Genomic DNA, 21642 nt, shown 5'->3' with positions numbered 1-21642 from the left:
TTAGTCTCTAAGGTGCCACACGTACTCCTTTTCTTTTTTAGAGAATAATAGAAAGGGAGGGATGCACTAAAGCCTTGCAAAACATCATGCAAAAGCCCTCCCCCGTGAGTCCTGCGATGGTCTGTTGTAAAAGGGTGGGGGATAAGTGGTTCTATTTTTTATTTTTTTTCCAGGTGGCCTTTTGTTTTGTCTAATCATCGGTGTTACGCTGCGCACGTCTGCAGCTATAGCCCGCACTGCATCCAGCCACCCGGACTTTGCATCTTCCTTCTACCCTCCCTGTCTCTTGCATGCTGTCTCCGCCTTTCATCCCTCCCTGCCCCTTGCACCCGCCCTGCATCCCTCTTTTCTCCTCCCCCGGCACCCCTTCCTGCATCCCCCCCCCCCCCATCGCCCTTTGGAATTTCCTGGTCCCTGCATTGTTAGGGTCCAAAGCCCGACACCTGGCCCCAGGGGCTTTGTCCCCGCCTCTCTGGCCTTGCTGCTCCCTGATTGGTTTGTTCCGTTAGAAGGAGCCAGTGGACGGTTGAAGCTGCGAAGGAGGAGCCTTGCACAATAAAAATAGGGCCTGGGGGAAGGTTTGACCAATCAGAGGTAAGAAACGGAGAAAGGGGTGGGGCAGAGTTGGCTAAGCTTATTGGAGAAGAATGGGGGGGGGGCGGAACCATGAAAGTCCTAGCCAATCGTAGCTTCCGAAGTGGAGAGGGGGTGGGGCTGTTAGAGCAGTTGTCCTTTTGGACCTCGCAAAGGGCGGTGCTTCCTAAGATTTGGCCAATTAGGAGGTAGCGAGGGGATAGGCGGGGATCTAAGGCTACTGGGCCAATGAAAGAAAAGAGGAGGGCTTATACTCAGGAGGCGGGAATATGGACAAAGGGACCAATCATAGGTGAGGATAATGGATAGAGGCGGGTCTTTATCTGAGCAGACCAATGGGAGGCTGGGAGTCGGTTCTGGGCCTCCAATGAGCGCCGCGCTGGCAGGGGGCAGTGGGATGGGTTGCGAGGAGGGGGGGTTGGTTGCCCGGGGTCTGTCAGAGCGGAGCCGGAGGGAGGGGGATAAACATTCGGGCTGTGGAGACCGGCTGTTGCAGCTGCTGCTCCGTGAGGCTCCGCGGCAGGGCGAGCGCAGGGCCCCGGCAGTGGCGTAAGATGGCGGCGGCGACGGCGACGGCGACCCGGGTCTGTGTGAACATCCAGATGCTGCTGGAGGCGGCCGAGTACCTGGAGCGGAGAGAGCGAGGTACCGGCGCCCCGGAGACAGCCGCCCGGCCTCGGGGGTAGCGGGACGGCCCCTCCCCGCGGGAACGACCGGGGAACCGCCCCCCGGGAGAGACACCCCCTCCCCCCCCGAAGATCCCAGTCGGCAGCGAACGAGATGCCGCCCCCCCCCCCCCCCCGGACTCGCTCTCCGGCTCCCGTCCCCCGCCCGGGGCGAGTGAGGGTCCAGGGAGCAGCCGCCGCGGCCGAGCTCTCCCCGATGGGGGGGGGGCTGACCGGAGACCGCCCCCACCCCGAGGAGGCAGCGACCTGCGCCCCCCCCCCCCCCGGCAAAAAGCGGGACCGACAGGAGCCAGGATCCCATCCCGAGCGGTGACCATCGCCCACCCCACGGGCTCCCCCCCCCTCCCGCCCCCCGATCGCCCATTGGGGGGGGGGGCGCGGTGGAAAGATCCTTACCCCCCCAGGCACGCGCTGCAACTCGTGGGGTATAATCCCGCCGCGCACAAACGCCCTGGCTCTTTGCGTAGATCCTCCCATGCAGGGGTGTCCCCTCCGAGAAACAAGTGTCCTGGAGATCCCCCTATATGGGATGGGGAGAAAGGGACCCTACACAACCCATCTTCCAGATCTCCCCCCCCTCTTCCAAATCCCTATTGCTTGCCGTCTACGTGGTTTCCCCCCATGTATGGCGTGGGCATGTCATCCCCGAGCTGGAAACAATGGATTCCCTGGACCTGGCCGGTTTTGTTTTAGGCTCTGTGTGTTGTTCTTCAGCAGATAACCAAGTAATCTTATTGATTTCCACCTTTGGACTTTCAAATACGTTCTCCTCCCACCCCCGAATACTCCTGGATGTCTGTATGTTTTGGGCTAACTTAATGATCAAGTGAAACCCTGGCTTTTTTTTTTTTTTTTTTTTTTTAGAAGCTGAACATGGCTATGCCTCTATATTACCCTACAATAACAAGGACAGAGATGCCTTAAAACGGAGAAGCAAGTCCAAGAAAAACAGCAGTAGTAGCAGGTAATGGCAAATGTATGGTACTTGCATCTGTGTGTGTGAGATCTGACTTGTGCAGAAGCTTGTGGTGCAAAATTCTGCCATTTCTAGTATGATTATAGCTCTGAGAAACCGTTGGGTATGTCTGTCAACTTATACCTCACCATACAGTGATATTTTTAATTAAAGGTTTCTTTATCACTATGTGTCTTCTCACATGACCAAGTCCTTGTGTTAACTCGGATTTTAAAACGTTCTGTTTCGTAATTTATTTAGGCTTTTTACTACTATCTTTAACATGGGAAATTAAGGTTCTACTCAGTTTCACTTTTGCTTTCAGTCAACTGTGTATTTAGGCTTTTCTGCTTTAACACAATGGTTTAATGTTTAGATTGCACACACTGCAGGTGTCCTATTTAGTTTCAATGCAAACCATTTTAAAAAAATTAAGTGAGGCATGATGTGCTTATAATAAAGGTAATATATTGTAATTATATAATACCTCAGTCAAATTTGGCCCAAACTTTTTGCTTTTGGCACTTTAAGAAAGCAGAAGTATTTTTTAACACAGCTGTTCAGATATCTTTTTATGTCAGTGAAATAAAACTTTTCCACTAGAGCATGGATACTCAAAGGTAAAATGTATGATATTTCTTACTGAGATAAGTGTGCATGTTTAACTGCTGTAATACATTAACATAGTCAAGCTTTTTGACACTAGTTACTTTCTAGGGAAACCTCTAAAGAACAGAAACTGTCGTTTTTTGCTGTAGTTATTTTTTCTCAGGAAACAAATCATGTGGAATTTTGCCATGCAACATGATAAAAATTTGTTTTTTCTACAGCTAATGTGAAAACTGAAGGAGTCTTATCTTTCATTCAAGATTCATGTGCAATGTTCGACTCAAATTTTCTAACATTTTCTATTTCACTTTAAGTGTTTGTGCAGGAATTCTTAACTAAAGCTAAATTATATGAATGAGTGCAGAAAGTGACATGGTTCTAGTTTGACACTTAGATTAAGTCTTGCTTCCAGTGCCACTTTTGTTTGACAGCCTGATTTATTTATTGTTCATCTTGAAATCCATCTAGAGCTTTGCTACAGATTATTCATCTTGTATTTAATATACATCTGGTTCTTGGGGCAGCTAAAAATGCTAAATCACCTAGTACTGGAGATGTTTTGCTGGGATTTAATCCATCCAAATTCATTTCAGTCCAAGCTGTTGAACTTTAAATTGGATCAGCAACTTCTGCAAGCCTTTTTTTAGGGAAGACTTTTAGGTCCTGAAGACTTGCAGGTTAAAACTCAAGTTCCTGTCTTGTTTTTTGGTGCTAGCAACTCTCTCCATTTAGTAGTAGTATGTATAAATGCAAACTGCTACTTTTTAGATAATGCTTGTGCTGTGATGGAGACTCATAAAAACCAGGAAGTTCACAGTTAAATCTCTGTCCTTAACTCACTCTGTTTTGACTATGGCTAGTGGCCTACGATCAGTACGTGATGTACACCATATGTGCTGCAATATTTAGGTACAGCATAGCAAAAGGATGGAATTTCAGTGCGAACTTTGAACTTGGGTTTGTTTCCCAACCTCAATGTTTGGAATCTTACTTGGGCTGTAGACTTTCATTTCAATGCATGTCTAATACAGTAAGTATATTGACCAGAGATAGAGAAAAGTCTAATAGTCCTGATGACTCCTTTGCATCTCTATACTAAGAAGGACATATTTCACAATGCAAATACAGAAAGATGTCTGAAGGATGTTACAAATGCTTCCCCACCCCCCTTGTTTTAAACCTTCTGGGCCAAGATTTTGTATGTCAGTTTTTATAGGATGGTCTTATTGGAATCCAGGAAGTGGGCGGGTGAAGCCCGACCACTGCTAAAGGATCCCCCCCTCCCCCCAGCCTAAGGGGGGGTCCACAGGACCTGGAAAACCAAATAATTACAGGGGATAACTAATGAACAACAGGAACAGGAGTGTGGTCAAAGGGTCAAGAGGGAGATATTCTTGCAGCTGAATACCCTAGAAATCCTTTAGAAATGGAGGTTGACAGTACAAGAGCTGACCTACCTCTTACTGTATCTAGTGAAAATCAGCATTTTTTTCAGCCTGTCTCTCAGAATTCTGTAATTCCAATTCATTTTAATAGTTAAGATTGTAAAGCTCAACTTTGTAACTGACCTGCAGGAATAGTGTATTTAAAGGTGTGCAGTGTTGGCATTGAGGAGCGAGCTCTTTCTTATGTATACATTAAGTGCCCTAAAGATCAAATCATAATTAATGGAGAAATAGTACGATAGACAGAAAGTAGTGTGAGCAAATTCATCTCTAAATATCGTCTGGGTGAGCACTTCCTTTCTTGCTGGCCTGTTCCTAGCTGTTCTGTCTAGGGAATAAATATTTCCTGTTTCATTAGGAAATGTGAAATGACTCCTTGTTTTAAACAGTTGGGGATTCTTAAGTTGGCAGTGTCCCTTTAAACTTTTTAACTAAACATAGATTTTGTCTTAGTTTAAGTAATACCTGATATTACAATAGCTGAAGTATTATTATTATTATTATTATTATTATTGGGCAGGGGCACAGAGATGGGCAATTACTCTGCTGGACAGCTCTGTGTATAGTCAATTTCAGTCTTTCATCTGTGTAGTCTTTTAAGGCCCACCTGACTCCCCCTGATTTCAGTGGAGGGCAGATTAGGTCTTCTATCTCCTGTTTGTGTGAAACATTCACTGCAATGGGGAAAAAGGCATATGTTAAATAGGAACACCTGATTGTAAAACACAGCTTGGCAAGTGGCCCCATGTATAATACCTGAAGCTACTTCTAATTCTTTTTAAAGATTAGATTACAAGCTGATAGTTTCCCTTTAACGCCAATTGTGAAGGTGTCTCAGCGTAGCAAGAATAACTTATTTCTGGCCTACGTTACAATGGAATGAGTTAATACTGAGTTCATATGAATAATGGTGCAGCCATTTTCCTGTATCTGTAATGGAACAGGTGTTCATTAAAAGGTCAAAGTTCAGAAGTAATCCTAGTTGCATGCCCAAATTCTGCATTTACACTCTAGAATGTGATCAATATTAACTATAGTATAGTGATAGATAGGTCTGTGTGACTAGTATGATTGTTAGCTGATATTAGACAATAAAATGGTCTGTCTGTTGGTTGTCAGGGAGAGGGGAAGAGAGGTGAGGATACCTTTTTATATTGAGTTTAAGGTTGGCATTTTATGCTAGGTCTGCAGACCTGTCACTGTGCCATAAGCATGGTTAAGCCTGCATCTTTGGAATGGAAATTCTGCAACACTGCAATTCACAAAAATGTGGCAGTGGCTCCTGTAGACAAGTCAGTTAGACACACTGTCCCTTTCTCTTTTGGAAGGGAAAGAAGATGGGTGCTATGTACACTGCACAGCCCCTTAGCTACTGCAGGTCTGGTTACCATGCCTTTCTCTGTATTAACTTCTTGGAAATGGTCTCTGTTTGTTTGGAGTTCTGAACACAAACTGATTGCTATCAATGTTGCTTTGAAACTGTCAAACAAAACACTAACATTTCTTGAAGTTGTTATATTCAGCCTTTTCATTTCAGATAAAAATGGTTTTGAATACATTCCAAGTAAAGGCAACTAATGTTTATCACTAAGAGCTGAGAATCTTGTCTACATGGTAATATACAAACTATCCACCTTAAGGTTTATGTTGTAAAAATAGAATTCACCAGCTAATAGAACTATATTTTTGCATATAAAACTTACCATTAGTAATGTGTTCCTGGACACAGTTGAGTCCAGAGAGGATTTATTCTATTAACAAACTAGTTTAGTTTGTAACTGACATCTGTAACTTTTGGTACCAATATTGAATTGATATGTCCTATTTATGACGCAACAGTCCGCTAGTAAACTACAAGTTCATTGTAATGTCTTGGACTCAGGAACTCATAACTGGGAGGTGAGGAAGGGCTCAAACTTGTACTTCTTTATTTCTGTTTTTTATCCAGAAGGGTCAGATGGGGAAACTGATGGAACCAAAAATATGTCCTCTTTTCAGCCATTTACAGATGCTCTGGCAGGGGAACTTGTGTCTCCATTACATATCAGACTAATGTGCATCCATTTAAATGATCTACTAAGAAATATGGACCTTTTATTCTCAATTGAAATCAAAATATCTTGTGATTTTTAAATTTGTTTGGAAACTAAATGTTTGCATTATTTAAAGTGATCTGTTCTGAAATGCAGTCCGAAAGTAAACAAAAGGAACTGTGTTAAAATTAATGTCATTAAAACAATGGGGGGGAATAGCTTACCAAACTAAGATCAAACCATTATGAAATATTATGAATGAAGTTTCTATGAGGGATTGCAAGCGAGTAAAAATACCAAACATATAATTTGCGGTGTCCTCAAAGTATAAGGTCCTAGCCTATTTAACAATAAAATCTGCTTAGTTTATTGAAACCTCTAGAAAACAGTGGGGAAACTGGCGCTCTCTGGCTCGGGCACAGGGTAAATCAGATGGAAGGCTTCAGATATATACATTCCTTTGTCATGGTTGTGGTTTTTCCTTTGGGTTTTCTGTCCCACAGTAATGCTGTCCCTGAACGATAACAGGCTTCATTTAAAGCTTTAAAGAGCAGTTGTAGCAGATTTCTGTTATGAGCATGTGTGCATATATTAGGAGTCCTCATTTCAACATCAAGTCAACATTAATTTGAAAACTATTTAAATCTCTGTAGTTATTCTGGGTTTTATTTCTAAGAGAACCCCACAATAGTTCTTGTTTTGTTACAGTTTCCCTAAAATCTTGTGAGGGGAGAAGGAAGAACTTCTGAATTATTTGTAAACCAGTTCAATACCAATCTAGACTACAACCTCAAATTTAATGTGTCATTCTTCTATTTAAAAATGAAATGCATTATAGTCTATTAGCGTCTGGAAAAGGTTTCTACAGCTCTCCCATATTCACATACCTGATCTTCAGGATATTATTTCTCTGCAAAGCTGGTGACTTAGTGATTGAATACAGTGTACAAGTCACATGGTTCAATTGGTATCAATAGGCCGTGAGATCAAATTTCTGGTTCATGCTCATTGCTGCACTGTTCAAGATGCCATCCTTTATGAAAAGCTGGAAGCAAAAGTTAAGAATTCAGTAAAAGTTAACAAGGAGTCCAGTCGCACATTAAAGATTAACAGATTTATTTGGGCATAAGCTTTCATGGGTAAAAAACCCCACTTCAGATGCATCGACATTAGGGTGTGGTATCCCAACTGTTTTGAGCACTTGTCTGCTAGTGTATTAATTATTGTTGTGTTATGATACTTACCTCATTATTTTGTGATATCTCATGTTAAAGGTGCTACTTAAAACCATATTCTATTCTGCAATATAACTTTTAAAGACACAAACCATATAACAGTGTTTTCAAGCAAAAGTTACAAATACCACCTAAGAGTAACAAAATTCAGGCAACTTTTCTCCATCTCTTCGGTTGTTTTCTTACTTCATATGTAAACTCCTGATAAAATGCAAAGTTGGCTTCTCTCATGATGGGAATCTTTTGCACAGCAATAGGGAGAGAGATACTTAAAAATCCTCTCCAAACCACCAGTTGGCAATGCACTCGGGGGCATGTCTGAAATTACGCTTGACTCTTAATTGACTAGATGTCAAATAGAGTGTTAAGATGGGGTAATTTGCCTTTCTCTTTCTATGCTAAAATAACCACATTTTTTTCGTTTGCACCACCATCATGCACTTGGCTTTGCAGCTCTTTCTGGGCTTATATTGCCATTTTGCTGTCAGAAAACCCATACTGTGTTGCTCCACACTTCTTCGCTTCGTCCTGGTTGCTTCTAACCTTTTTGCTGCCCCAGGGTAGCTAGCAGCTTTCTCTGAAGTGGATTAGTGGCTTGCTCTTGCAGTGAATGGTTACAAAAACTGTTGCATTGATATTCTTAATCACAGTACCTTCCTTTACTTATCTGCAATTGATAATCATTAAATAACTAATTCCTTGTTTATCTTTCAGGTCAACGCACAATGAAATGGAAAAGAACAGGTGAGTTTGTAGGATTCATTAAGTATTTGCACTTACTTTTATCGCATTCCCCTGCATGCCCCAGTGGGATTGTCCAGGTCCTCCTCAATGGAGCAGTAATATCAGGGGGATATGCAAGGTACATCCTCAGGCAAGACTGATTCTCTGAGCAGCCTCTAAATCTAAGAGTTCATTTTTATTGAAGTTGGGTTTTGGCAGGGGGATAGGCGGGGTAAGCTAAAATGTCACTTTAAACTGAAACTAATATGGTCAGAAAGCAGGAGATACTTCCACAACATCTATCTGTAGTAAGCAAGCATAAACTGCAATGTGGGGGAGAATGGACAGTTCCGTGTGAGCGCAGGTGTGTTCATTACAGCAACTAGAGACTACTTATTCTAGGAATTATGATTTCATCAATCCCAGATCTTCTAAGGCCTCTTACCTGGAATATGCTTTTCATCTTTCAGAGTCTAAGCGCTGATCGGGAACATTTCCTCATAACCCCCATGTACAGTTATTCCATAACTGCTTTCGGCAGTGTTTCTTGGAACTTTCCTTGAAGCCTCTGGTTCTGGTCACCTTCTGTTAGGGTACATACGTCTAGATAGACCGCTCATCTGATCAACTACCACACTATTTGTGTCCTTCGCAGTACACAGAATTTAACCTGTTTTTTGTTGGCTGTTTTGACAGGGTTGTGGGATCATTAAATCTGCCCTTTTACCCTGTATCTTGGTAAACGTACTTTGCAGTTAAGATACAACAACATGGTTTTAAAGACTATAACTCTTTAAAACTGGAGGACTGCATAAGAGGGCTTAAACTTTGTTTTCAGTTCTTGTGGCTCAGTCAGTGTACTTCTTTCAGGGAGGAAGGGGGCTGGGAGAAGGGTTACTGGCTATGAACACTTGCAGTTGTAAAGTGAGGTATCCTCGTGTTTTGTGGTGCTTCTATAAGTAACTTGGTAGTTTGGGAAAAACATGACAAGCTGATGCTTCCATTAGTGGGAAACCCCAGCCTACCATAATAGTTCTATGGCTTTTTGATGCTCTATTACAAGATGTAAATTGCAAATTTCTCGTTAGCTAGCTCTCTCGGAGTTCCTTGTAAGCTTTTGGGTGGTTGCTTTCCAGAATACTACTTGTGTATTTTACTAGATGGGAAGCATCAATACAAGAGAACTTGTGTTTATTAGACATGGACTTCAGTAATCTTAGTAGCTTAATGGAAAATTGCCTTTGTACCATTTATAAGCTTCTCCATTTCCTCTTCAAAAGTCTGATTCTGCTCTCAAATGTTGCAGGTATGGTATTGTCTGTTGCCAGTTAACTTGTTTCATTAGCCTGGCTTGTGATGTATCCAGTGTAGGTCCAAAATGACTGAGGTCAGAAGAGAACAGGATAAAATACTCCAGAATCTAAACTAGTCACAAAATTATCACTTGAAAACCTCAGAAACTGAAGAAAAAATACTTTAAAAATTACTGAATGCATTGCATCTCGCCTACTTACTCTGCAGTAACAACTACACCATAGCTGTATTGAAATCCTGTTTATATTGTTGCCCAAACAATGAAGTACAGCAAATGTCATTTATTTTAAGCTCTTATCAAAAAGGTGATTAGGAAAACAGCCAGTGTATTTCTCTGAAATGTATTCTCTTTCTAAATAAAATTGTTGTTCTCTCATTGTTGTACATGTAGGAGTGAATATTTTGATGTCTAAGACTTTAACTGCCACTAGTCTCAAAAGTTAACTGCTTAGATGCCTTATGGAGACTTTAAAGTGGCTCCTCTACATTTCTGTACACAAAGGGTTAATATCAAGCTGTTAGGACTTTGCAGATGTTTAGAAGTACTAATTTTGAAGTCAACATTGGTTATCTGTTTGGAACTTTAATAGTATGGGAACTGGTTTAAGTTGATAGTTGGGGCTAAATTCTGGTTAGATACATACCACATTGCATCCAAGATGAAAATTAGGCTTGTTGTTAAGCACTATCTTTAATGTGAGGAATCTGGTTACCTGCATTACAATGGACTTGAAAGGTCAATTGTCTCTCTGACAGCAAATTAATTGAGGAATTTGGCTTTGCCAATGGGAGAATTTTGTCTAATCTAAAAACTGCGGTTATATCGTCACTTATTTAAAAATGAGGTTGAAATATGCTTTAAAAGTAGATGTTGGAGCTGGAAAATCAAGGGTCATGGAGAGTGACAGGCCAGATTTCAAGGAATCTCTCTTTCTGTTGCACAGTGTGTGCAAACTCCCTAATGTTAAGGGTTTGACTTCTAACAAGTGACTTTGAATTTAACCTGATGCCCGCTTAAGTATTGTGGATCATAGTTGTAATACCTCTGTAGGTACTTCAGACAGCTGTTGTGTAACTCCATTAAGGCAGGTTGGATAAGTCTGTTCAGAAGGAAGGAGATCTTATTTTGGGGTTGTAAACCGTATTAAGCAGGGATTCATCACTGGGCCCCAGCATTGGATTTACCCTAGGAGTAAAGATTATCCACTCTGTTTGTTTACATAAAATGCTTTCAGAACTACAGTGGAAATGATTGTTTAACTTGTAGTGTGCTTAGAGCAAGATATGCAGATAATTGCAACATCTCAATTTGAAGCTTCTTATGACAATTAGACATTTCAAAGACAGGTTATATTGCAACCACTGCCAAATGATGTGACCTAAATGTCAGGATCAACAAAAGCATTTGAATAGTATTGAAACTCACCTGTCTTGGAACTATCCTCGCTCCCAATATCCTAGTGAAGCTATTTCCTTGAGTATCTAAAAAGTTAGCTCTGCATATTGTCATCCACATAGCTGCTGTATGAAAGCAACTGGGCATTTGCTTATGTGCAAAGATTAGACTAAACAGTGTACCCTCTATATGGACTTCCAACCACTGTCAAAGTGCTAGAGAACTCCTGTAGTGGAAGTTGAATACTGTAGCATAGCCTTGATAAGGATGCAGCTTAACTAAATTGATTGTTTATGAATGGAGATGTATACACCAGAGCAATTGATCTGAAACTGGCTGATGGGAAATAAACAAAGTTAGACAGAGGAAACATTTGTAAAGGTGCATTTGCAGTTTAAAGCTGTGTAATATTGACATGCTACATTAGAGGAGCTACAGTTGTCAATGGAATTAACATGATGAGGTGAAGTTTTGTGAAAATAGTTGGTGCACCAAGGAAGCAGTGTCAGGTAAGCCTTCAGTTGCAGCTGATGTCATCCTTGACAACACTAGTTGCAAATCTCCTTCTCGCCAAATGCATAAGGCATCATTTATCCTCTGTGGGCTGGAGACTGGGCTCTGGGACCCCACGAAGCGGGAGTGTCCCAGGGCTGAGGCAGGAGCCCAAGTCCCATTGTCCTCACTGCAATTTTACAGCCCTGCAGCCTGGCCCCTTGAGCCCTAGTCAGCTGACTAGGGCTTGCTGCAGGTGTTGTTGCAGTGTAGACATACCCTATAGGTGGGATTTTCAAAAGCTCTGAGCTTTTACTTAACTCTGCCTTGGAGGTGTGGTGAGACAATGAAGGGCTTGGCTTCTTCCCCCTGAGATGCTGAGTAGCCATAACTCCTATGAGTAACAGTGGGAGCTGTGGGTGCTTGACACTGCTGAAAACCAGGCCTAAGTCACTGGCTCAAGGTCCTATACATGTATGGCAGAGCTGGACTGTGACTGGTTGAGGGGAGATATGATTGCTCTCTATAAATATATCAGAGGGATAAATACAGGAGAGGGAGAGGAATTATTTCAGCTCAGCACCAATGTGGACACAAGAACAAATGGGTATAAACTAGCCAGCAGGAAGTTTAGACTTGAAATTAGACGAAGGTTTCTAACCATCAGAGGAGTGAAGTTTTGGAAGAGCCTTCCAAGGGAAGCAGTGGGGGCAAAAGATCTATCTGGTTTTAAGATTCTACTCGATAAGTTTATGGAGGAGATGGTAGGATGGGATAATGTGATTTTGGTAAGTAATTGATCTTTAAATATTCAGGGTAAATAGGCCTAATCCCCTGAGATGGGATATTAGATGGATGGGATCCGAGTTACTCAGGAAAGAATTTTCTCTAGTATCTGGCTGGTGAATCTAGCCGTATGCTCAGGGTTTAGCTGATCGCCATATTTGGGGTCGGGAAGGAATTTTCCCCCAGGGCAGATAGGAGAGGCCCTAGAGGTTTTTTGCCTTTCTCTGTAGCATGGGGCATGGGTCACATGAGGGAGGCTTCTCTGTTCCTTGAAGTCTTTAAACCATGATTTGAGGACTTCAATAGCTCAGACATAGGTGAGGTTTTTTGTAGGAGTGGGTGGGTGAGATTCTGTGGCCTACATTGTGCAGGAGGTCGGACTAGATCAGAATGGTCCCTTCTGACCTTAGTATCTATGAATCTATAAGTGGCAACATGTCTTGTAGCTGAGAGTAGCCATTTATTTATCTGATATAAAAGACTATTCCCCTTAACATTAAAACCAGTCTTAGCCTGGAGGATCATTATTATTGTACGTGGAATTAATCTGTTTACTGACCTGAAACTTGGGGACATAAACAACCTGTTGTAGTAAATGGTGCAGAAAGGGAAAGGTCCACAAAAGCGGAATTATAGATTGTCATGAGAAATGTTTGATCTGGTCTAAACTTAAAAGTTTTGCCAGCATAGCTACACTGGGGGGAGGGGAGGGGAATCATACCCTCTAGTGTTTTTGCTGGCACAGGTATGTCAATTAGTGTAGATGCAGCTTATATTGGCGAAAGTCCTTTTGTTGCTATAACTATCCTTATTCAGGGAACTAGGATAAGCTATAGTAGCAAAAGCCCTCTTTTACAAGTATAAGCTGTGTCAAAGCTAGGAGGATTCGCCAGCATAGCTATATTGGCAAATCCTTTCTCTTGTAGACAAGGTCTTAGTAACCAGCCGTGGATATGGCTAGAAATGCTGAAGGAAGAGATTGTCTGTGTTAAATAAGGTGATGTGTACCTGCTCTACCTCACATGGTAGCACCTGCAGTAGATGGTCACAGTAGTTACTCTGCAGTAGAGTAGGGAAACTATATACCACTTGAGAGCTGATTGGTGGGGGGGGGGAAAGCATGCATTGGGCTTTACATGATGTGCAATGTGATGTTGCTGTTCCTGTTTTCATTTTTAATTATACCATCTTAATGACTGATGTAGTTCTTGCGTTTTAATATGCACGAAGATGGTCTTGGGTATACTGAGTTGTATGTTGAAATTTTTCTCTAGCTTGTCCCCCGCCGCTTAACATTCTCCAGTGTAATTCTTTGGAGAAATTTCCAATGGCTTGGAAAAAAGTATCTCCGTTTCTGGAATGCTAGTGCTTCAAAGCACAGCTCTAAGGGAGAAAATGCATCTGAAATTATGCCAGGATGCACTATTCCAAAAATAGAAAGGAATGGATAGCCTTATTCTTCCAATCCCAATTACCAACTGCTATTGTCACCAATTGTATTATTTACCTTTGTTATATTTGCCATAGCTGCTTGCACATGTGAGGTGCTCTTTAATGATGCCTAATCTGACCTAGTTGCTGTTGACCACAGAATGAAAATTTAGCATGATGTATGAACTTTGGATTTTACAGACGTGCTCATCTGCGGTTGTGTCTGGAGAAGCTGAAAGGGCTGGTACCACTTGGGCCTGAATCCAATAGACATACTACACTGAGTTTACTAACAAAAGCTAAATTGCACATAAAGGTGAGTTCAAGCTAGTTTAATCATAAGTGAGCATGCCAAGTATTACTGAATAAAGTGCTGTACAAACAATTGCTTGACAACAAATTGTATGGATAAAATCCTGTTTCAGGACCAGTTCCTTAGTTATGTCCACTTCTGAAGTCTGTCTCCTGCAAACGAGACGTAATCTACAAACATATGACTGAAATGGCAAAGGGATGAAAGTGACAATGATTGCTCCCCAAAATAATGTCCTGCTGATGTTCTTTGTCGCAATCAGTGACTAAGACCAGTTCCGTCTAAAAGTTTTTAACTTAATTTCTCAGTCTCTCTGGGGGGCCTAAAAATAAGTATCCGCTGGATGGACTGTTTCTTACCACTAGCTGTAGCTGGACTGGTCAGTGCTTAAAATAGCAGGGTGAAGCTCTATGCCACTGCCAGCGAAGAGATGGGAGAAAAGTTCCCAAGAGGGTCACTTTTGTGGATTCAAAAAGCTTCAGTGCTCTGGAAAGTAGAAACCCTTTGATCTTGGCTCAGCACGCTAAGATCGGGTTTTATTCTGACCCTATAATAAGTGTTTTAAAGTTGTTCTTTTATACTTTTTGTTGAGAAACATCAGTGTCCTGATGCTGTGATTTGTCTCAAGGAAAACACTAACACACACTGAAACATGGAGTCAATATGAATTTTGCATATCTGAAGATCTTACTGTTTAAAGGAAGAAATCTCTCTCTCCTAGCCAAGAGTCAAGATATAACAATACTAGCTTTACAATAGCATCCTGACGGAGGAAAAAAGCTTTGATTTCTAAGCTAATTGTGATGCTGTAACTTATAGATGCTAGTTGGTTAATATTTTTCAAACATGAGTAAACTGGCTGACGGAGCATTTGTGGACTCGGGCTGTTGTGAACCAAGACACTCTCCTTGTATACACATTTTTCTCGCCAGAATTATCTGTGGACATGATTTTAATGTTGCATCTCGCGTATTTTACCGTAGCATCAAGAGGCCTAAGTCAGGGTTGGGACCTTCATACTGTTGGGCATCGTACAAATATAAAATAATCTGTGCCTCAAAGAGTTTCTCAATATTTGTACTGTTCAGTAGCTATTTTTTTTTTTTTAAAGGAAGCAAATGTTTAACTTTCAGTTGGATGGTTTTGATATCTTTAGCAATTCCAAATATTTTCAGATTACATAGTATTAAGTGGAAGATAAAGGGGGTGGCATGGAGGGACTTGGTTGGCGTCAGTTAGCTATTTGTAATCAGACTATCAAAGACTTGGAATGTATGTTAATAGGATTGAGACACTGCCCGATAATTGCATAAAAACAATTTTGAGAGGGAAGCATTATTTATACACATCCCCATGTGGCCATCAGATAATTCTAATCCAGCGATAGCTCAATTCTAACCTCTTAACAGGGTCCTGTGAGATCTGGCTCCTGCACCAGAGCCCTACAGAAAAAAATCTTCCTCCATTGTGGCCACTCTATGAGAACACCCAAACTTCATTTCTTTCCCACTGTCCAAATAAACAGGAAAAGTCTGCTTCTGTAAATTCTAATGAATTCTGTTTACTTCCAGTATACTGGGGTGGAGTGGAATGGAGACAAGGGGAGGGGTGAGATGAGTTGTCTTGAGAGTTCAGAGTTCCTGCTCTGAATAAGCAAATGTGCATTGGTATGTGGGGCATTTGGAATAACTTTGGTGGTGGTTTTTGAAAACATCTTTACCTGGCAGTCACCTTTATTGGTGACCAAAGTCTTGTTTGGTTGAGATGAGTGGAGATGGTCACAGTACATATGACAACACAGGATGATGCTCCGTGTACAGATGGCAACACAAACCTCAACCCTTTAGCAAGTGTGAAACACTGACAGCACAATTAAGGGTGTAATAAAGCAGATATATTTTTCACTTGAACTATGTGCTTCAATTGTTTTCCTTTTAAAATTTTCTTTGTCTCGTAGCTACCTCCTAATACAGAAAATTTTAAAATGTGTAGAATGTAGATCAGCACTTTCAAAGGCAAGTACCTCTCATTAGGCACCTAACTATGGCTTTAGGTGACTGAGCGACCTGTCTTTCAAAGGTGCTGAGCACCCATGTCTGAAAATTAGGCCACTTGCTTAAGTGTGTGAGCTAATAAACATTGGCCTTAGTCCATAATGTCCAGAAGGACTAACAATGCCTTTTAACCCACAGAAGCTTGAAGACTATGATAGAAAAGCAGTACACCAAATAGATCAATTGCAGCGAGAACAGCGGCATCTGGAAAGGCAACTGGAGAAGCTGGGCATAGAAAGAATAAGAATGGACAGTATAGGGTCTGCTGTTTCTTCAGAGCGTTCAGATTCTGACAGAGGTGAGTCACCTCAGTTGGCTAAGAATATCTATACTTGTAGCTGAAATCTTAAAATACTTTATCAGGTTGTTCCAATACTACTCTTTTTTTGCTTACAGAAGAAATTGATGTGGATGTCGAAAGCACAGACTATCTAATGGGAGACCTAGACTGGAGCAGCAGCTGTCCTAGTGATTCGGATGAAAGAGGAAGCATGCAGAGCATCTGTAGTGATGAGGGCTATTCCAGCTCTGGCATTAAGAGATTAAAGCTGCAGAACAATCACAAGCCTTGTCTCAGTCTATAAGAAGCAACTAAGTAGCTGTTCCATCCATTGCAGTTTCCCTGTTGGATCTTATTAGGTAGTATATTGGACCGTCCCACAATTCTCTTGCACGTAAATTTAATGTACCACCAACGTTAGCAAAATCAGCTTTGCCTAAGTCCTGAAGCAGTGCATAGGGTTGTGGGTTATAAGCTACTCTCTGGAGCACACATCTGATTGCATCCACTAGCTTCTCTTTCTGTCAGTAAACTCATCTCTGTGAGACTGTACATTCCAACCAAATTTTGAAGTACCCAAGAATATTTTAGCAGTAATAGAGAGCTAAAAAACCTTCTTTTTTTTTTTCCTTGATGTTATTGTCTAGTATTCTAGACCTACCTTGTCTTTGCTTAGCAACACAATGTATCTAATATCCAGAACTAGTGGCTAAACATAACTTTGTTTGATCAGCAATCTGAAGGGGGAACCCAACTTCCTCGTAGTACAGATCTGGAAATGGATGGACTAAACTTTCAAAAGTAGAATGTGGAGCATTTTGTCCTGTCTCTGATACTTGTGAGAATTATGTAGCAATCGTTAGAGATTTTGCTTTGGAAATTTACTCCTATATGTTATGGATATTGCATTTTTAGTAGTGTAGCTATATTACCACCTGACCCAGTCCTGTTGACCTAACTCATTCAAAACTCCCATTGACTTAAAGTTCAAAGGGCTGTGTATTTGCGGCCTTTACTTTCAAGAGTAACCCCATTGAACTGTATCTCAGATTAGCAGCCAGCAAATGACAATGGGAGTTTTAACTAGTGCGGGACAGTGGGACCAATCTTGGGATATTCTGAGCAGCTCTTGCAAGACTGTGTAGGCACTCAGCACCTTGCAGGATTGGGCTGCAAGACTTTGGCAATACAGATATACTGCTCCACCTCTTGCAGATACCTTGATAGGATGTCTTCAGCCTTGCACATCCCAGTTTCTTTAATACCTAAACCCAAATGGTACTATTTCTCTAGTGCAATTTATTGTGACCTCATTGCATTACAGCTGCATATTATTGTTCTAGGCAAGTTTTCCTAGAAGTTTTTCTTGCTTCTCATCTCTGGGACAATTCTTTTCTACCTCAGAGAGATGAACAAAGATTATCTCAATCCCTTTAGCACAAAAATAATTATGCCTCATTTGTTTCTATAAGCAATGCTTGGTCCTCTTCAAAGCTGTTTTACTACAATTTTAGCAATAACTGAGTGATAAAGCTAGCTGTGCTAACTTTGGGTGTCAGTGATTGGGCACATTTTACAGGATGTTGCTAATACTACATTACTACAATTATTCAGTGAAGTGCTATTCACAGTAAAGCATTTCCTCACCTGGCTGAATTATAAGGCACTCTAAAACTGGCTCATAAAGGATTTTGTTGCCAGCTTAAACTTTAATATTTTCCCCAAAAAATATGGCTTTCAACCTTGCAACATTTTCATTTAAGCTAAATAGAGCACATGTAAATGTACATAATACACATGATCTATAAATAGTATTTATTCATTTTATATAAAATTAATGTAATGAAGATGCATTCTTATGACTTTGTGCTTTTATAGATGTTCTGGAAACTTTGTATGTAGAGGTCGGCTAACTGAGATATATGTAGACAGATTTCTTCAGTCCTCTTTGCTTGAAACATTTTAAGGTCTTTATATTCAGCCCACTTGGCAAACTCCTCACAATGAATATTCAATATTTGATTCCGGTAATACAACCAGCTGGTACAAGGTGACCAGAGAAGCCCTAATATCCAACTGAGCAATTTCACTATATAAAAGGGCTATGTAGCTTATTTAGTGATGGTCAACAAAAGTGGGGTTTCACACTTGCCTGCAATCTTTAAAAATGCAGTTCATGAGACTGAACTAGTCAAGCTGCCAAAAGCCACTAAGACGCTCTGTAAAATGCAAATGAGCAAACTATATAAAATGAGACTTGTTTTCTTAAAATATCCTCAAGCTATTTTTGGATAATTTGACCTCTTTTAAAAAAAGAAGAAAAGATGGGAAATGGGGCTAGTGGATTGCTAAAAATCTCCAAAGTATATTCTCTTTGTGTGCGCTATGTTTAAAAAAAAAAAAAAAAGGAATATTTTTTAAACAGCTGGAATTTTCAGATGTCCAGCAGATTTGCACTGAACTACAACTTGTATGCCTTTTGCATTTTTAAGCCTGCTTCCTGAGTACAAGCAGAGAATCTTCAGAGAGCTAGCTCAAAACCTGTAAACTTAAAAAAAAAAAAAAAAATGTTGAATATCTGCACTTTGAGGTCCTTTGCTCAATATCTCTTTTTTCCTTGAGACCTCTTGCTTTTTTCCCCCTTCAAATAAGTGTTGCATAAACTGCCTCACAAAACCAAACCTAGAGTTGCAGATATTGTGACCTTTAAAAAGGTAGTAAAGTAACTTTAGATATTTTGGAAAGTGTCAGAGAGGTATATCTGAAATATTAAATTGTGTACTTTGTATGTGGTTTTTTTTAATTTAGAAATACCGAGTCTTAAGGATTCAGCATAAGGGGTTTTTAATTGTTGTGCCTTTTGAGTTAACTACTTCTTTTTTTTTGTGAAATATTGTGTTTTGTCCCTATATAAAACAGTAATTATTTGACCTTTGCACTGTTTGGATGTGGTCCTCTCAATTTTGATGGCATAGAAAATGTTAAACTTTGAAAATGATGCACTAATGTCAAAACTGACACAAGGGTATATGTGATGTCTTTTTCCAAAACTCTAGGCGGGTGCAGTAAATTTTGCTACTGTGGGCTCCAAGGCCACTTTTGTATTGGCTAGGACCATCCTTGGCAGCTTCAAATCTCTCTGGTCCTCTTTACTAGTCAACAAGCCCAAGCCTCAGGCAGCTAAGTCTACTTCCAAGGCTGCTGAAATGGTAGCATTTTTCTGTTTTGCCAGCCTTTTCCTCGAATTCACTGATCCACCAGCATTATTACTAAATAAGCTGCAGAAAATAAAAAATTTTGTAGATTGTTAGGGGAGTGAGGGACTACTCGTATATTCCAAGTTTACGATTGATAGTTGCACAGATGTGTGTGAATATAAAACACACTTTTTTTCTTGTGAAAAGGGCAGATTAAAAAAATACTGCCATCAGTAACTAAGTTTCAGTGAAAATGGTGAAATGAAGCACACACTCAATTGGAAGAGAAATCAGAAACTATTGCACTTAATAATCAGAGCAGAGAAGAAAAAATTGCAGTAACTTACGTGTTAATGATGGTCTGTCTTAAACATCCTAAAGTATTGTTTGTACCTATTGAGCTTGTTTTCCTGAGTGTTGAGCACCCAGAATCTAATTTCTTCTACAAAGCGGAGCTTTCAACTCTTCACGGTGCTGATAGTCACATCTTTTGAATTTCCAGGGTCATTGCTAATACCAATTTATGATGAAAATTCAAAGAGCACTTTTTTGAGCAGCACCATAGGTGCCACTAACTTCACAACATCTTATAAGATGATCTGAAACACTTCTGAGCTCTGGACGTTAACAGGCCATGGTCTGCCAATTGCCACGTTAGCACTTTGTTCTCTAATAAGGCACTTCTCTCCCCCAGTCCCAAACCCATTACAGTGCTATATTGGCTCTGAAAACAAAAAGAAAGCTCTCTATCTGATGTCACTCCAAAACTACAAATCTGTGCACTAGGCCTACAAACCTAGGCAAGAGAGAGCCTATGTTATAATGTATGGTGGCTTTCCCTTTCTCATTCAAAGTGTGTGAACTAGATGAAACAGGCATCTGAAATACTATCTAGCAATATGTTTGGGCTTTGAGTTCTTCTTTTGCCCCTTTTGTAACAAATTTCAGGTTTTGACACTGTAATGTATTGGGAAGAATTCTGCTTTTGCCAGGCTATGTATCTGCTCCCCTGAAAGTGTATATATTCTGTTGCTTTTTTTATTGCTGCTTGGTCTGCAAATTGTTTATACTGTCTAGTAGTAGAAACAGGTACCTCCTTCCGAAGCATTATTGAAACATGTGACAGCTGCGTAAATAGCTAGCTGAGTAGACATCTCTAGGGTATGGAAGAAATCACCAAAAAATTCCAGCCCCAAATAGTCATCTAGTGTTCAAGCATCTCGGTTATAGCCAGTTTTTGTTTTGTTTTGTTAAAAAATCTGGGGTATAATAAACTTGATCCCTCTTTTTTTTATTTATTTGGAAGTTTTTTTTTTTTTGTACCATGTTGTTCAGGTGAAAGAATAAACTCTGAGGCAGTTCTACCCAGTTGCTATTTGCTGAATAGCTGTTGCATGACTGCCAAAAAAAAAAATAAAAATCCAAGTACCTATGTCTTCTAAAGTGCCCAAACCTTAAGCAACCTGGAGTTTTGACCAGTTCTATTTGTGCTGTTTTTTCTTTCAAATTGATAAAAGAACCAAACTTGCCTATCTCCCTTCTCAAGTTGGTGCTCTTAGCAACACTGCTGTTGAACCATCAGTTTTATTTTTGGCAGTCTTCCAAATAGTAAACAGGGGAGCAAGCAGGTGGGAGAATAGGAATTCTGTTTCCAGATGTTAAGTTCCTAATGTAAATACCACATCATTATGAATCCTGTGTCAAGACCATATAATGGTGCTTTTTATTAAAGTTAGCACATGCATTTTTAGAAACTACATGTTTTAGAAGACCTTGCTGTGTATATGTATACTTCTGTATTGTTCAACTGTTACGTAATAAATTATTTCATTACTAAAGAGAAACACGTCCTCCTAGTGTTCTTCTGGTTTGACTAGAAAATGCCTTGTGGCATGAACAATTTCACTGATTTTGTCTGGTACCTTTCAGTAAATGGCAGTCAAAATGTTACTAGCAATCTATTGCTGAAACTCATTATGGCCTCTTGGGCATCCAAAAATTGTCACCTGCAATCACATTATTCACTTTTGAAAACCGTTTCTAGAAGGCAAGAAATTAGTAGGGGGAAAACACTGTTATTCCCTTCCCATTCAATTTTA

General features: G+C 40.5%; 1 protein-coding gene across 2 annotated transcripts; it reads left to right on the top strand.

Annotated features, from left to right (window-relative positions):
* The first annotated feature begins 613 nt into the window (after positions 1-613).
* Positions 614-21381, top strand: MXD1 (MAX dimerization protein 1). 2 transcript variants are annotated; one of them, XM_038384646.2, is made up of 6 exons: positions 614-1239; positions 2145-2244; positions 8272-8301; positions 13901-14015; positions 16205-16364; positions 16463-20945. In XM_038384646.2, the coding sequence occupies exons 1-6, from the start codon at positions 1149-1151 to the stop codon at positions 16648-16650; spliced, it is 684 nt and encodes a 227-aa protein (XP_038240574.1). In that variant the 5' UTR covers positions 614-1148; the 3' UTR covers positions 16651-20945. The 2 variants fall into 2 exon arrangements, with proteins under 2 accessions (XP_038240574.1, XP_043359122.1); XM_043503187.1 differs by having other exon boundaries at positions 759-1239; positions 16466-21381.
* Positions 21382-21642: the final 261 nt, after the last annotated feature.

Source organism: Dermochelys coriacea, chromosome 26 (assembly GCF_009764565.3).
Source record: "Dermochelys coriacea isolate rDerCor1 chromosome 26, rDerCor1.pri.v4, whole genome shotgun sequence".
Taxonomy (NCBI): Eukaryota; Metazoa; Chordata; order Testudines; family Dermochelyidae; genus Dermochelys; species Dermochelys coriacea.
The sequence above is the reverse complement of the archived record's forward strand: the minus strand, read 5'-3'. Positions and strand labels throughout refer to the sequence as shown.